At 41.0% G+C, this 15,320-nt stretch overlaps 1 protein-coding gene across 1 annotated transcript in view; it reads left to right on the top strand.

Annotated features, from left to right (window-relative positions):
* LOC102851830 (atherin-like) overlaps positions 1-13,779 on the top strand; it is a 99,915-nt gene extending 86,136 nt beyond the window's left edge. Inside the window, exons 3-4 of the mRNA XM_006903304.1 lie at positions 12,900-13,029; positions 13,646-13,779. Of these exons, the coding sequence (XP_006903366.1) occupies positions 12,900-13,029; positions 13,646-13,779 (264 nt within the window). The remainder of the gene's footprint in view (positions 1-12,899; positions 13,030-13,645) is intronic.
* Positions 13,780-15,320: the final 1,541 nt, after the last annotated feature.

The following is a 15,320-nucleotide window of genomic DNA, read 5'->3' as shown; positions in this document are numbered from 1 at the left end:
GTTCTGTTGTACATAGGGTTTTCAGAGGCCTGCTATTTCAGAAGTGTATGGCCAATCCTTCTTCCTAGTCTGTCTCAATGTGAATGTTCAGATTTAGAGAAGTATTAGACAGACAGAGAAAATCACTGGCCCATCCCACTTCATCCTCATACTTTCTACTCTGGTTATTTAAACTGATTGTCCCAGTCATTATATCAGCCCATCTTGTTAATATCTTTCTCATTTTCACTGATCTGTCCAAGCATATTATCCTTCTCTGGACTTTGGCACCTCCTAACTGACAGCATGCTTAAAATTTGTAAATTGAAGTCTTACAATTTAGGTTTTAAGGATAAATCTGGCTTCACTTCTTCCAAGACAACTTTGCAGGTTCTTTTTGTAGGCCATGCTCTTTTCAATATTCTTCTTCAAAACTATAGTTCAAAGACATCAATTCTTCTCTAATCTTCCTTACTCTTTGTTCAATTTTTGCTGCACATGAAGCAATTTAAAATACCATTGCTTACGTCAGACATTCTTTAGTCTTTAAAGTGACATCTTTGCTCTTTGGCACTTCAAGAAAACAGAATTACTCAGTGCAACAAATGTTTGCTTTCTTTTTTTTTTTTTAAATGTTTGCTTTCTTGACTGTTGTTTCCATGGGTATTGATTGTAGGCCCACATAAAACAAAATCATAGACAGCTTTATTTCTTCTTTATATATTGTGATAATGCTTATTAATCCATTTGTGGGAATTTTTGTTTTATTTTGAGGTATAATTCATGCTGTAAGCTTTTATCTTTTTTAGTAAATACTGCAAATCCTCCTCACTTCCAGTATGTAATGCTATGTCACCTGGATATTGAAAGTTGTTCGTAAGTCTTCTTCCAGTTCTTCATATGGTCCAGTTTCTCAGATTATTTGCTCAGCATAAAATTATTAGATTAAATGGGTATTATAAAAGGATACAATCATGACACACACCTTTCTTTATTTGAAATTGAGTTATAAGTTACCTTTTTAATCTGTATGCATAACAGATCATTCAGGAGGCAGGGCTATATGAGGAGGAGTGTGGCATAAAGACTGAAGGAAGACTCATTAACAACCTACAAGATGCAGATGACACAACCTTGCTTGCTGAAACTGAAGAAGACCTAAAACACTTGCTGCAAAATGTCAAGGACAGTAGTCTTCAATATGGATTGAAGCTCAGCAACAAGATGAAGATTCACACCACTGAGCCAATTGGTAGCACTATAATAGATGTATATTTGGAAAATCTGCTGTCATGGACCTCTCCAGAGTTCTGAAGAGCAACGAAGTCAGTCTAAATACAAAGATAAGCCTAATGTAGGTCATGGTCTTCTCAATTACTTGTTATGCTTCAGAGGGTTGAACAGTAACTAAGGATGACATAAGAAGAATAGATACCTTCAAGTGGTGGCGCTGGAGGAGAGTCTTAAACATACCATGGACTGCCAAAAGAACAAATCGTTCTGTCTTGGAGAGTGTGGAACCAAGTCTTTCTTTGGAGGCTAGGATTCTGAAGCTCTGCCTCACTTACTTTAGGCACGTGGCCAGGAGAGATGTGTCCTTGGAGAAGGACATCATGCTTGTAAGGGTGGATGGACAGCATAGGAGAGGAAGACTCGGGATGAGATGAATTGATACAGTGACTAGGGCATTGGGGGTTGGTGTGCCAGAATTAGTGTGACTGGCTCTGGACAGCGAAGGGTTCAGTGCTGCTGTACATAGGCTTGCTATGTGTCATAGGTGACTCAACCGATAACATTATATGACAGGATTAGAAGCAGAAGTGGCATCCATTTCCTAAACAACATGCCTCAGGAAGTTCTATGAACTTTGATAAATGACGATAATTGTAGAGAGGCTTCAGGACTTTTGTTCATAGGGTCACTATGAGTTGTGCTCGACTTGAAGGCAATCAACAACAACATAAACTGCACAGAAGGAGATTGTCCATATTTCTCCCACAGAGCAGGTGGTGGATTTGAACTGCCTGCCTTTGAATTAGTAGGGCAACTCCTTACCCAAAAACAAAGTATATGGAACACTAACAGGGGGATTTGTCAGATTTTCCATCCTGTAAGAATGAAAATGAACTGTCTCTGAGGCAGAAAGTGGACAAGATCTGAACCAACTCTGAGGCAGAAAATAGGCGAGATTTGACAGCTATCAAAATAAGTGACACAGTAGTGGAGTGCATCCTGTGAGTCTGTGATCCCTGTGTGAATAGACTAACCTGTGTCTTGACTTGGTTCTTTTTTTGAAATGCTTTTGTCTAACTAATCCTTTTTTATTTTAGTGACAAATCATATTTTCAATAAAATCATTCCTAGACATGTTTTATGTAACTAATTACCATTGATAAATGCAATTAATAGTCTCCAATTACCTCCTTATTTTGTATTGCTTTGCTTTTCACCCAACTGTTGTTGTTGTTGATTGCCATTAAATCAAAGTTGACTCATAGCGACTCTATGAACAAAAGACCTAATGCCTTTCCATAATTATCATCATTTCTCCAAGTTCATAGAGTTTCCAGAGGCATGTGGTTTAGGAAGTGGATGCCACCCCTCCTTCCAAACCTGTTTTAAAACTGAGAGCTCCACCAAACTCTGCCCACATTGGGAAAGCATTCTGGTATTTGATACCCCAATAGTACAAGGTTCAGCATCATAGCCAACCCAGGTTACCTAATATTGCACATTGACCAGAGTTATGTACAAAATGGAAGAGTGTTTGTCCAGATATAGCAGCACTAGTTTCATTTAACAGTGGTCAAGTGGCATCAAGTTGAATACAGCTGAGAGTAAGTTTCATACAATAGACCTGAACTCTTTTCTATAACTAGCATCATTTCTGTACAGAACTCTGTTCTATAACTAGCATTATTTCTGTACATGTATAGAGTTTAGAGAGTTTGTAGAGTTTAGAGAGTTTGTAGAGTTTCCAGAGGCATCTACTTTAGAAAGTGGATGCCACTCCTGCTTCTAAGCATAAATCAATCTGGAAGCTCATCTAAATGTTGTACATAATGGGTAACCATTATGGTATTTGACAAGACCATGGAACATTGTGCATCATCACAGCAACACCAAATTGTTCAGTTTGGCAAATAGACAATAGATTGCTATGAAATTTAAAGAATATTCATTCAAAACAATAAATTTGGCCCAAGGGCCACAGGCCCAGTGACCCTGCAGGGTTTTAAAGCCACACCTTTGAGCAGATTTTCACCTTAGGTAAAGGCTCAAGGATACCCACATTGTGGGGGGGGGTGAGAACAGTAATACACATCAAACACGACCCCAAAAACTTTCCTTACATGCCCATTAGGACTGAAATCTAGATGCAGCAAACAGCCAAAATCCCAGAGTGGAGGATTCAGGCCCCGGCCAGCAGTCCCACCCCCTCCCTCTGTGAGGTTTTAAAGCCACATCTTTGAGTAGACTTCCACCCTAGGCAAAGGATCAAGAACACCTGCTCTTAGGGGGGAAAGAGAAGTAATACACATCAAACATGACCTCAAAAACTTCCCTTACATGCCCATCAGGACTGTCAACAAGATGCAACAAACAGTCAAACTCCCAACTAACATATATATTTATCCATTTTTTCCTCCCTTCTCCTTCCTTTTTTCCTTCTTTTCCCTATTGACCCTCCAAGATTGATTTTATATATGTGTAAATCTTTCCTTAACTTTTTACAATAGTTGCCTTTTACCACATTTGCCCTTTTGTGACTGAATCATTGACAATTTCATTTTTACTTTTATAATTGTTGTTGTTGTTATGTGCCGTTGAGTTGCTTGCGACTCATAGCGACCCTATGTACAATACAATAGCCCTAAACTCTGCTCTGTCCTGTGCCAATCGCACTGTCTCTGACACTCCCATCCTGATTATCCCAGTCACTGAATCAATCCACCTCATAGAGGGCCTTCCTCTCCTGCGCTGTCCCTCCAACCCCAAGCATGATGTCCTTCTCCAAGGACCGGTCTCTCCTCACTACATGTCCAAAGTATGTTAGATGGAGCCTCAGAATCCTTGCCTCCAAGGAGCCACCCGGTTTAACCCTTTCCAGGACAAATCTGTTTGTTTTCCTAGCAGTCCATGGTATTCTCAATACTCTTCTCCAGCACCACAGCTCAAAGGCATCAATTCTCCTTCTATCCTCCTTGGTCATGGTCCAACTCTCTGATGCATAACAAGTGATTGCGAAGACCATGCCTGTATCAAACGCACCTTAGTCTCCAGAGAGACACCATTGCTCTTCAGTACTTTGGAGAGGTCCCTAACAGCAGACTTTCCCATGGCAATGCGCCTTTTAATTTCCTGACTGCTGGTGCCAAGACTGTTGACTGTGGAGGCAAGCAAACTAAAGCTGTGAATAATCTCAATCTCTTCACCATCCATCCTAATGCTGCCAATTGGTCCAGTGGTGAGAATCTTTGTCTTCTTGACATTGAGCCTCAATCCATATTGTACGCTGCAGTCCGTGACACTCTGCAGCAGGTGCCTCAGGTCCTCTTCATTTTCAGCAAGCAGGGTTATGTCATCTGCATAATGCAGATTGTTGATAAATCGTCCACCAATCTTGACCCCACATTTCTCCTCATAGAGCCCAGCCTCCCGGATAATCTGTTCTGCATATAGGTTGAAAAGGTATGGAGATAGGATGCATCCCTGGCGTATGCCCTTCCCAATTTTGAACCATGCAGTGTTCCCTTGCTCTATTCTGATGACTGCCTCCTGGTCCAAGTATAGGTTTCACATTAGAATGATCAAGTGTTCTGGGATTCCCATTCTTCTCAGAGTTAGCCATAGTTTATTATGATCCATACAGTCAAATGCCTTTGCATAGTCAATGAAACACAGGTAGACTTTCCTCTGGTATTCCCTGCTTTCAGCCAAGATCCATCTAAAATCAGCTACAATATCCCAGTACCACGACCCCTTCTAAACCCAGCCTGGACTTCTGGTAGTTCTCTGTTGATGTGCTGTTCCAGTAGTTTTTGGATAATCTTCAGTAAAATCTTGCTTGCATGTGAAATCAGTGAATTTGTTCTGTAGTTTCCACATTCTGTTGGATCACCTTTCTTTGGGATAGAAACAAATATCGATCTCTTCCAGTCAGTTGGCCAAGTGGTTGTTCTCCAGATTTCTTGACACAACTTGGTGAGCACATCCAGGGCAGCATCTGTTAACTGAAATATGTCAATTGGTATACCATCTATTCCTGGAGCCTTATTTTTTGCCATTTCCTTCAAAGCAGCCTGAACTTCTTCTTTCATCACCATAGGCTCTTGCTCATATGTTGTTTCATGAAATTCTTCTGTGTCTTCCAATTCCTTTCGATACAGTGACTCAGTATAGTCTTTCCATCTTCTTTTAATACTTCCTGGATCATTTAACCTTCTGCCGAAAGCATCCTTGACTATAGCAACTCGAGGTTTGAAGTTGTTCTTCAGTTCCTTGAGTTTAAGATATGCTGAGCGAGTTTGGCCCTTTTGATTTTCTGACTCCAACTCCTTGCAAATTTCATTGTACTATTTTGCTTTGTCATCCCATGCTGCCTTTTGCAATATTCTATTCAATTTTTGTAGTAAATTGCAGAATTTCTTTGGTCCCTACTTTTAACAATCTAAGACTTATGACTATAAGTGATGGAGAGTGGGTGCCAGAACAGCGATACTCAGGGCTGATCGAGTCCTGGGACTTTAGTGACAGGTCATAAAGGAAAGAGCTGGGTGTAGTTGACAGAAAAACACAGGAAAGTGTAGAGGACAGAGTTTCTTCTTGTTTTTGTGGTCATTTCATTTTTATATATTTCAAACAATATGGATGCTTGAAAATAAGGGAAACATCTCTATTGGTAGAAGAATACAGAAATTGAGAGAAGAGTTATTTTATTCTGAGTGGTTTTAGCTTGGAAGATTTTCTTCTACTCAGCTTGATTAACTCATACTTTTCTTTTTTACCCCGTGTTTGGTTTTTTGTATCTCTCATTTGTATCTTCTTGAGTGAACTTCTGTACTCTGTTTGGAATTGCCTCCTTAGCCACCAAAAGCCAGAGGATTTTGTAACCAGGAGATTCATAGGTATCTATCTTCTTAAGCAGGTCACAATAGGAATTTCTCCATTGACTTATCACAGCGGCTGGCTGCTCTTCCAGTTTAGGATTGTTTTACACATTTATTTTCTCTCTCACCCATACCAGTGGTCTTTTCTGGCAGAATAAAATGTGAGGTATTGCTGCATATGAGAAAAGCTGAGTTTCTGCACTTTTGGGAGTCATTCTGGGTGATCATAAAGGAATACTTCTGTGTAGACTGGGGAATAGGTAGAGGGGTCTGTAAAAAGATGATCTGCAGACCACCATGGAAAGAGATCTGAGTTATAAATGAGAGTGGAATTCGTAGTCAACCTGCATCTGCAATATTTCCTCTTCTAGAACATTCTCCTTCTGTTGTTGTGTACCATCTAAATAAGATCAACTCATAGCTGACCCTCCGGTGGGTTTTCAGAGGCATTGAATTGCGTAGGAGCTGCTTGACTATCTTTCCTCCATGGAGCAGCTGGCAGATTTGAACCATGGGTCTCTTCCTTTTAATGGCCATTGCAGTTATGATCTCAGTTGTGTAATTAAACTTGGCAAAGCATAACTGATGAATAATTTGTCACTTTTTTGTGTACAATGGAGTCGAAACTGATCCATAGCTGACCCTACAGCAGATTTTCAGAAGCAGTTAATTGCAAGGGCGTTGTATTTCCCATCCTTCGCCCATGGAGCAGTGAGTGAACTTTGGGATTGCTTATCACTAGACCACCAGAGCTCCCTAATTTACCTTAGTCTATTAGTATGAAATTTATGAGATAAAATTTTTTTATACTTATTTCAGAACACATCAGAGCAAAAAAAAATTTCATTGCTGTTGACTCAGAATCAACTCATACCTGTCCCTGGACAGATTTTCTGAAGCTATAAATCTTATAGGAAGAGACTGTCTATCTTTCTCCCCAGGTGGTGCTGTAGCTTTGACCTTTCAAAAAGGTGCTGCTTTTGAATGAGCAGCCCATCTCCCTGTAAACTGTGTCACCAGAGCTTCCTTAAATACTTGTACTATCATGTTAATTTATCATTAACTTGTATTAATCTCAGCCTTTTTGCTTTTTGATATAAACCACATTATTAAAACAGTATCCTTTCTCATATGCCTTATTCTGCATTCAATACTTGCATGCTTTTTACATTTTAAAGTGTAAAATGAAATTACTCATTATAGCTTGCTTGGATGTAGATTGAATATTATTTTACAGTCCTTATTATCGGTATACACAAACATGGTCAAGTATGTAATTGATAAACACTAAAAGGGCTCACCTAATTATGCAGTTTATGAATTCTTTTGTACATGGAGTTGCTTTGAGTTTGAACAAACTTGACAGCACCTAATAACTTTAATTTTTATGAATAATTTCTACATTAATTATTGAGTTAATGTCCTTACTTAGCCATCTATCTCAATGCTATGCGTGTTGTGTTCACAATTGTTCCATTTAAAAAATCTGCCTGAAAATGCCAGTTCTCCACTGTTTTCTTTTGGATTTGAGATCATTATGCTTTTTAAATACATGTTAGAGCTCCCCACTCATCTGTCAGTTTGTCATGTTGTGATAGTAAAGGTCAAATACCACCAGGGTCATTCGTAGTGGCCAGGTTGCAGAAGAGTATTAAGTTTAGACAGATTAGAAAGAAATGCCCGGTTACCTACACCTTAAAATTAGCCAATGAAACCCTGTGAATTGCAATAAAATATTATCTGACATAGAGTTATAAAATGAGTCCCCGTAAGAAGGAGACACTCCAAATTCACAGTGTACCACAGACAGTGTACCACCATGACAGTGTACCACAGAACACAAACAATTGTAAAGACAAGATGTGAACGCATTTTGTTTTGTTGCACTTAAGGTCACCATGAGTTGGACACAACTTGACACAAACAGTAGGAGGGTAACAGTAATGACATATTAGACAGTTGTTGTTTGTAAGACACAATTACTAGGGTAATTCAGGAAGAATCCAAATTAAAAAAATAGGGAGAAAACACAGTCAGCTCAGAGATTCTGGGGCCAAGTTCATTTATTTTCCCTTTGTTGATTTCTTCCACCACCTTGACTGTCATCTGCATTTTCATTTTTCTCATTATGGCATAAGGGGGCTCTGGTAGCCTAGGAGTAAAGAGTTGTGCTGTTTCATAGTTTGAATCTATCAGTTGCTGTTAAGGAGGAAGAAGGAAAATCTCCTCCTTTGTGATTTTCTGAAAAACCTCTGAAAACTCCCTGGAAGGACAGCTGTAAGTTGGTTCAGATGTTCTGACTGGATGGCACATAACAACAATGGCATGGCAGACTTGGGCCTCAGGACTTGAATGAAAAAACAAACTCATTTTCAGTTCTGAGAAACTGTTCTTTCCTTATCCAAGCACTAAACCACTACAGTCTTGCGTTTGGCCTGCAACCTTCTCAACCAGGTGAGAAGTAAAGTCCACAATTGCTGGATGTCTGTCAAGTGTGCATTCCAGGAACTAAAAATTGAACATAGTTAAGTGACATGAGAACAATTCCTTTTCTCAAGTGCCAAATATTTTCCCTAGTATGTGCCACTAAATCATATGTATATAAAGGATTAATTTATAATTGCAATATTATATATTATGAATTTTTTCTTTCAAGGCATTCTATGCAAAATGTAGGTTGGTGTTTACTAATAGAAAGTATTGTTCAAAAGTTAGGCTACCCTTCTCTGTGTTTCTTTTGGGAAAGGGGTCACTTTGGAAGAGGACAAAGGTTATTCATCTGACAGGAGCAAAATCCCCTGAAAATTCATGTTCTTGGTGGTAGATGCAGCAATGCATTTGGACAGGCTTGGTTTTAAGGGTTTTATTGTTGTTTGGTTTGGTGATATACATTACTCTAGTTTATTTGCAAAGTTTGAGTATATTGTTTTTCATAAAAGATCCTTCTCATTTCCTTTGCAGTAATTTAAAACACACAGGGATGACAGGAGGCTGCTGAGTACTGGTGATGCTCAAATGGCTATAGTTAGTAAATGAGGAATCAGCAGTCTGGTGGTTTCTCAGATATGATGGTTAGAGTTAGAGGAGCAGCTTGGAATCAACAGTCTGACTTCCTCTTGAGCCCTGGACAGTGGAGACAGATGATTGGTACTGTTCAACACTTGTATGGGGTTCCATGCACTTGGAGATGCTGTTGAAATGACCCTGACATGATATTCAACCTGGAGACTGGTAGCCTGTGCTCCTGTTGAGGCTGCAGCTTCCAGGTCTGCTTCCTGACATCTTTCCTGGGTCAGGCAGTGGAAGGTCACAGCATTCCTGCCCTGACCTGAGCCCAGAACAGCTTTTATGTCTGTATCAGACATACCCAGCCACCAGTCACTGGAAGAGCCCAGAGTGTGCAGAGAGAGTGTAGGATAGAGCACTGTGAGAATATGTGACCTGGGTTGGGTGATACTAGGACTAGTCTCCTTCAGGCTGCTGTGGTGGATTTGCACTTTGGTGTTTAATGCTAATTTATTCCATGACTTTCAGGTTGGTCCCTGTGACTGCATCTTCCTAAGCTAGCTGCTCTGTGCTCATGTGAGCTGGTGTTTGGGGATTAATTTGGCAAAGTTTACCACAGTGTACAAGTGCACTGCCAGACACAGGTGCAAAACAGGGGGATTATCTAAAGAGGGAAAGTGACCGGGTCTGCACACTTGCCAGAGAGGCAGCCTTTGAACTGGATGTAATGTAAGTAGGAATTTACCAATATGTGAACCTTTCCAGGTGAACAGGGCAGCATGAATGAGTACTAGGAAAATAAACCAGACAACAAACCTCAGCAGAGTATGCTGAGCTTTGCTGTCATAGGATCTGGGGCATTAACTTATCCATGTTGGCTAGACCTGCTGGTATTTTTTTAAACTTCATTATTTTGTGTGTGTTTACCATCAAATAGGATCTGACTGGTACAGGAGGAGATTGCCCCTCCTTCTCCAGCAGAGCAGCTGGTAGATTTGAACTGCATACCTCTGGGATTACAGTGCAGCTTCTTACCAGTAGGCCACCAGAGCTCCCTAACCTGCTGGTATTTGAGTGAGATTGCTTAGTGGTTCAGGCCTGACATCCAGGAGTGTCCAAGGGTCCTGGCAGACAGTTCAGACCAGACAACCTGAAATGTGAGGCCACTGGTTGTTAATGGGGAGCTCAGTCTGTGGAGTGGGGTTGGGTCCACTTCTAGGCCTAGAACCAAGCCACCTGGAAGATGTCAAGACTGTAATCCTGGTGAAAGCAGAGTAGTGCATTATGTGCTTAGGCAACAGGGCTTAGGAACTTGTCAGGGAGGAAAGTCTAAGTCAAAATAGCAGGGGATTGAGAGCCAGCTGGAGGATGTCCAAGGGAATTGGCACAACTTTGCCACTTGCTGTCACTAGCCTAGCAGTGGATGGGAGCTAGGATAGACTGTACTTAGGTAAGAATGAATAGAACTGTCTGATACAAAAGTAGGTGGCAGGAGGTGAGAACTCAGTGGGAGATTTACTTATAGTTATCTTGATTTTAAGCATCTGAGTTGAATTTTTGAAATGTGGCCAGGTCACTAAAAAGTCCAATGAGGATTTACAACTATTTAGTTATAATAAAACTCAAAACTAGATTCTGAATAAAACTGATGCACCTTTAAAAAAATAAGAACCCAGCCAATGTGCCTTTTTTTTGAGCAAAGCTGTGCGGCAAACGCAGTGAGGCTTCCAATCCAGGGAGAGTAGGAGCATGTTGTTTCTAGGTCAGTGATCTTGGCCCTGTTTTCCAGCATCCTCCCCGCCATGCAGAAAGTAGCTACAAGGCAGACTGCAGGCCAGCTGCTTATAACGCGTACCTGAAGGTACAGCCTCTGTGCATACCTTGCATTGTGGTCATGCTGCTTTCCCAAAGCTCTATCTGGAGCACAACCTAGGACTCTGCTCTCTCCCTCTTTTACATTACTAGACCAAAATGAGTATTTTCTGCTCCCCATTGGAGTATTATCTTTGTGGGTTGGTAACTTCTACTTGTACCCCTTTCTCAAGGTTGACATCAGCACCTTGTCACACCACTTCTTTTTTCAGTACTTCTTTTTAGGTGGATGACCTGTGTCTTGTGGCAGGAGCCTGACTGGCCATCATGTAATTCACACCATCTGTTCTCTGTGACTTGTGCCCAGAGTTCTTCAGGTGGAAGGATTTTGACGTGTGTGCAGTAAACCAAGTCTTTAGAAACTCAAGGTTTCTGGTTTTTAAACTCAGAATCATTTTTGCATTGTGTTTGTGAGTTGAATCCACTCTTGAGGCAAAGATGCTGCAGGGTAAATGAGCAGGCATGTGGGGAGATAGAGGAACAGCACAGTGAAAAGGCAACACAGCCATTAACCTCAGAGAAACTGTTGTGCTCAAGGACTGAAAACATGCCAATAGATGGCTACTGTAAAACAGATGTCAGTTTCAGAGGCTGTGTTACAAAACAGGCCAGGGTTTTGTCCTGGACCACTCTGGAATTTGAAAGAGTTTCCTCTCTTTCTGGCCCTGTGTGTGTGTGCATGTTCACATACATGTCTAAGACCTGGCTTTCAGGAAAGTGAAACTTGGTTCCAGAGCCTAAGAATCATATTTGTTTAATTAGAAATTGAGCTTCTTGGACATGAAATAATGTGGCCATTTGGCAGAGATTCTTGTACTGTTGTCATTTGGAAAGCAGCTGTGAGTGGTCTGCTTTATCTGCAGATGTGAGTTGTCGATGTAGTCCTGGAAAGAGAGTGCAACCTTCTTGGCTTGGGAAGCAAGAGGCAGGACATCACAACATCTCTCCTAGTGACGTTGTCTTAAGGGAGCAGAGACGAAGCCAGTTTCTGTTTCTCATAGTTGGTTGTCCATGTGCTGTCTGTCCCGGGTCAGCTTAGAGGAAAACTTCCCCATCAGGGTTTCTGGAACTACACCATCCACACCAAACCTGAACTACCATGGTAGAAATTAGTTGGCATTTATATCCTTTCCACTGTAGAATGAGTATTCTGGTTTTATTGGCACCAGTGGTAATACTCGATCCAATATGTGGAAGCACAGAGAGGCAAAAAGAAGAAACCTAGTAGATAGAAGAGCATCATACCACTGGATGGGAATGGCTTCTAAATGGCTTTGGAGAAAAATGAACCACAGTGGGATAGTAACCCACAGAGGCTCACTGCTTCTTATGAAAGGTCTGTTCATGGAAAGTAGTCTAACCCCCTGAGTCTCAGTTTCTCCATCAGTAAACATGACCTTTTAGTAGTAGCTCTTTGTGGAGTTGCCGTGAGAAGATGAGATAATGTTAAAAGTTTCTGTAAGTGAACCAGGCCATTAAAATAGTTTACATTTTCTCTTTCCTTCACCCTTTCCACCCTTTCTCCCATTTCTAAACCATTTTCTTCACTGGAAGCATGGACATTGCCCCTTGATCACTTGGGTGGACACTTGGCAAGGCTGTGGAAGAGGGATCCATTTATATTGTGAGATGCTGGACAAGAATTCAGTTCTGATATGTTTAGAGGAAACAGAACAAGGCTTGAATTGCTGTAGACCACTAGAGAATAGAGCAAACCACTCTGGGTGGGGAGTGGAAGTAAATGTATGTGTGTTTACACACGAGAGGAATTGACTAAACCCCCACGGTTTCGGTGTCCACACTTGGAATACCTGGGCACTAGCATCGCTAGAACATTTGATGTCCCCACATAAGCCTCAGGGAGGAGGAATGGGGGCGCGTCTGGTGCAGAGGGCTGGAGGAGTGACCCGCGTGGCTTGGCTTGTGTTCCAGGTGTCCCCATGTGAGCGGTGCCGCTGTGAAGCCAGTGGGGAAGTGCTGTGCACAGTATCTGCTTGTCCTCAGACAGAGTGTGTGGACCCCGTGTACGAGCCTGATCAGTGCTGCCCAATCTGCAAAAATGGTATGTGGATGCCCTCTGATGGGAATGTGTCTCTCGCAACATGCCACAAATTCCCTGGCTTTCAAGCAAATGTGTGCACTTGCATGTGCACATGACCTTGAGGCCATAGACTGCAGTAGGCACTTGTTCTGAGTGAGGTGTTCTCTCTGCTACTGGTGTCTGCTATGTCTTAAGGAACTCAAGCCATTTTTTAGAGAAGAAATTCCATTTCCACCATTGAGGAGAGTCACTTATTTTAATTTAATATTTTTTGTTCTTCCAGAGCAGTTTCTTTTTATTAAGACACATCAAATACGCTGGTTGGGCTCACCTACTTTTCATTACAAGTGAATTAAACTGGAACCATAATTGAACATTTTTCATAAGCAGATTAGGCAAGAAGAGGGGCCCCTCTATTCCTAGTGAGAATAGATCAAATGCCCTGTCTGTGTCATTAAAAGGACCTGGTAGGATGTCCTTGATGGTGTTTAAATAGGTAGTGTTTCCTCACCCCAAGAGAAGAACACATCTCAGGACCATTGCTTTTTGGGCACATGTTTTAAGAGGGTGTTTGATAAGAATGTGTTTCCAGAGAAAATAACCTTGAATTGCTATGTGAAAGGATTGTTTCAAATAGAACTTGAGAGTAGTTTGGAAGACGGTGGCCTCAGGAAGATCAAGTCCCAGAAATTCTTCTATGGCTACAGGAATTGGGCCTTTCTTGTCCTGAGGCATGATCCTGAGCTGCAGGAATGGTCTAAGGATCTCTGAGTTCTTGACTCATGAAGAATTTAATGTATCCCACTGTTAAGCACAAGTTTGGAGGCTACTGCCTCCCAGAAAGCCTCAGAAGAAAGGTCTGGCAATTTACTCCTGAAGGACCCTAACCTTTGAGACTCTTGTGGAGAGTAGCTCTGTTCTGATTCACAAGGCCTTGCCATGAGAAGGAAGTGACTCAAAGGCAACTGACTTTTGGTTTTAAACATTCCAGACAGGGAATGGGCAAACTTGCGAAAGTGTCAGCCTTTCAATTATGGGCTTGTTAAATCGACATAACCACGTGATGTGGGCTTTGGTAAAAGATCTTGTAGGTGGAGACATTGGTGGATAAACAGAAATGTATTAATGCCCTAAACAATGCTGAGATTTTGCAATCCTGTCAGTCAAAACTGTATGGGCTATCTAAACTGTGTAGGATATCTACAGACAAATACATCGTGACAAATCACAAAACATGAAGCAAATGAGTTTATAAAGAAATAAGTGCTATAATCAAGAAAAAAATAGTGTATTAAAAACAAGATCTTTGTATTAGAGTGTGAGGGATGAGTTTAATAATTATGGAGTAAGCTGTATACAATTCTTGAATGTGCATGGGCATGTCAATATATAGCTGTTATGGATTGTGCTCTCTATGGGATTGCTATTTCTTTTTTGTGTATTGATTATTAAAATGGAAACTATGGGGTAAGAGTCCATTAAAATGAGAAGTAGGAAACGGATTCTCACTCTAACTGTAAGATTAGGCAATCAGTGAATTTTATCTTAACTACTGTTGTAGAGTAATAAGGGGATATGACTTGGAGTTTGGAGAAGAGTTGAATAGAGAAGCTAGAAGAGTCATGAGTACAGAGTATAGAGTCAAGAGTATAGAGTTGGTGAAGACACCTGGGTGGTGCATAAGTAAATGCTTAGCTGCTAACTGAAAAAGTGATAGCTTGAAACCACCCAGGGACCAACCATGAAGGCAGATCTGGTAGTCTGATTCTGGGGGAAAGACAATTGAAAATCATGTTCTAGAGCAGAGTTCTATTCTGAAAAGCATGGGTTTACCATGAGTCAGAAGTAATTTCCCAGCTGGTTGAGGAGTCTGAGTTGGAATCTGTTAGGAAATATTTTACACACACACACACACACACACACACACACAATGCGGATTTATTTACAAAGTTTGTATACATTCTTTTTACACACCTCTCCTTCCACTCAAAACTCCTCCATCCTCACCCCTCTTCCTCTCATTCCCCCCTTGGATCCTCACACTTGTTCTACAATAATGGTCAATACAGTGTTTGTCTTTATGATACTGAATTATTTCACTTAACATAATGCTCTCCAGCCCCTCTCCTGTTAGGCAGTAATTTACAAAATTATTGCTCTTGCAAGCTGTATCATATTCTGAATGTACCATAATTTCTGAATCCATTTCATTGTGATTGGGCTATTTCCATGTTCTTGCAATGGTGAATAATGCTTCTATGAACATTAGTGTACAAGTCACTGTTTGTATCTCCGTTCTCATTTTCTAAGGG

The sequence above is a fragment of the Elephantulus edwardii genome, unplaced genomic scaffold (assembly GCF_000299155.1).
Source record: "Elephantulus edwardii isolate Elephantulus edwardi_28Jun2011 unplaced genomic scaffold, EleEdw1.0 scaffold00557, whole genome shotgun sequence".
Taxonomy (NCBI): Eukaryota; Metazoa; Chordata; class Mammalia; order Macroscelidea; family Macroscelididae; genus Elephantulus; species Elephantulus edwardii.
Note: the sequence above shows the minus strand (reverse complement) of the source record. Positions and strands in the feature narration are given on the sequence as shown.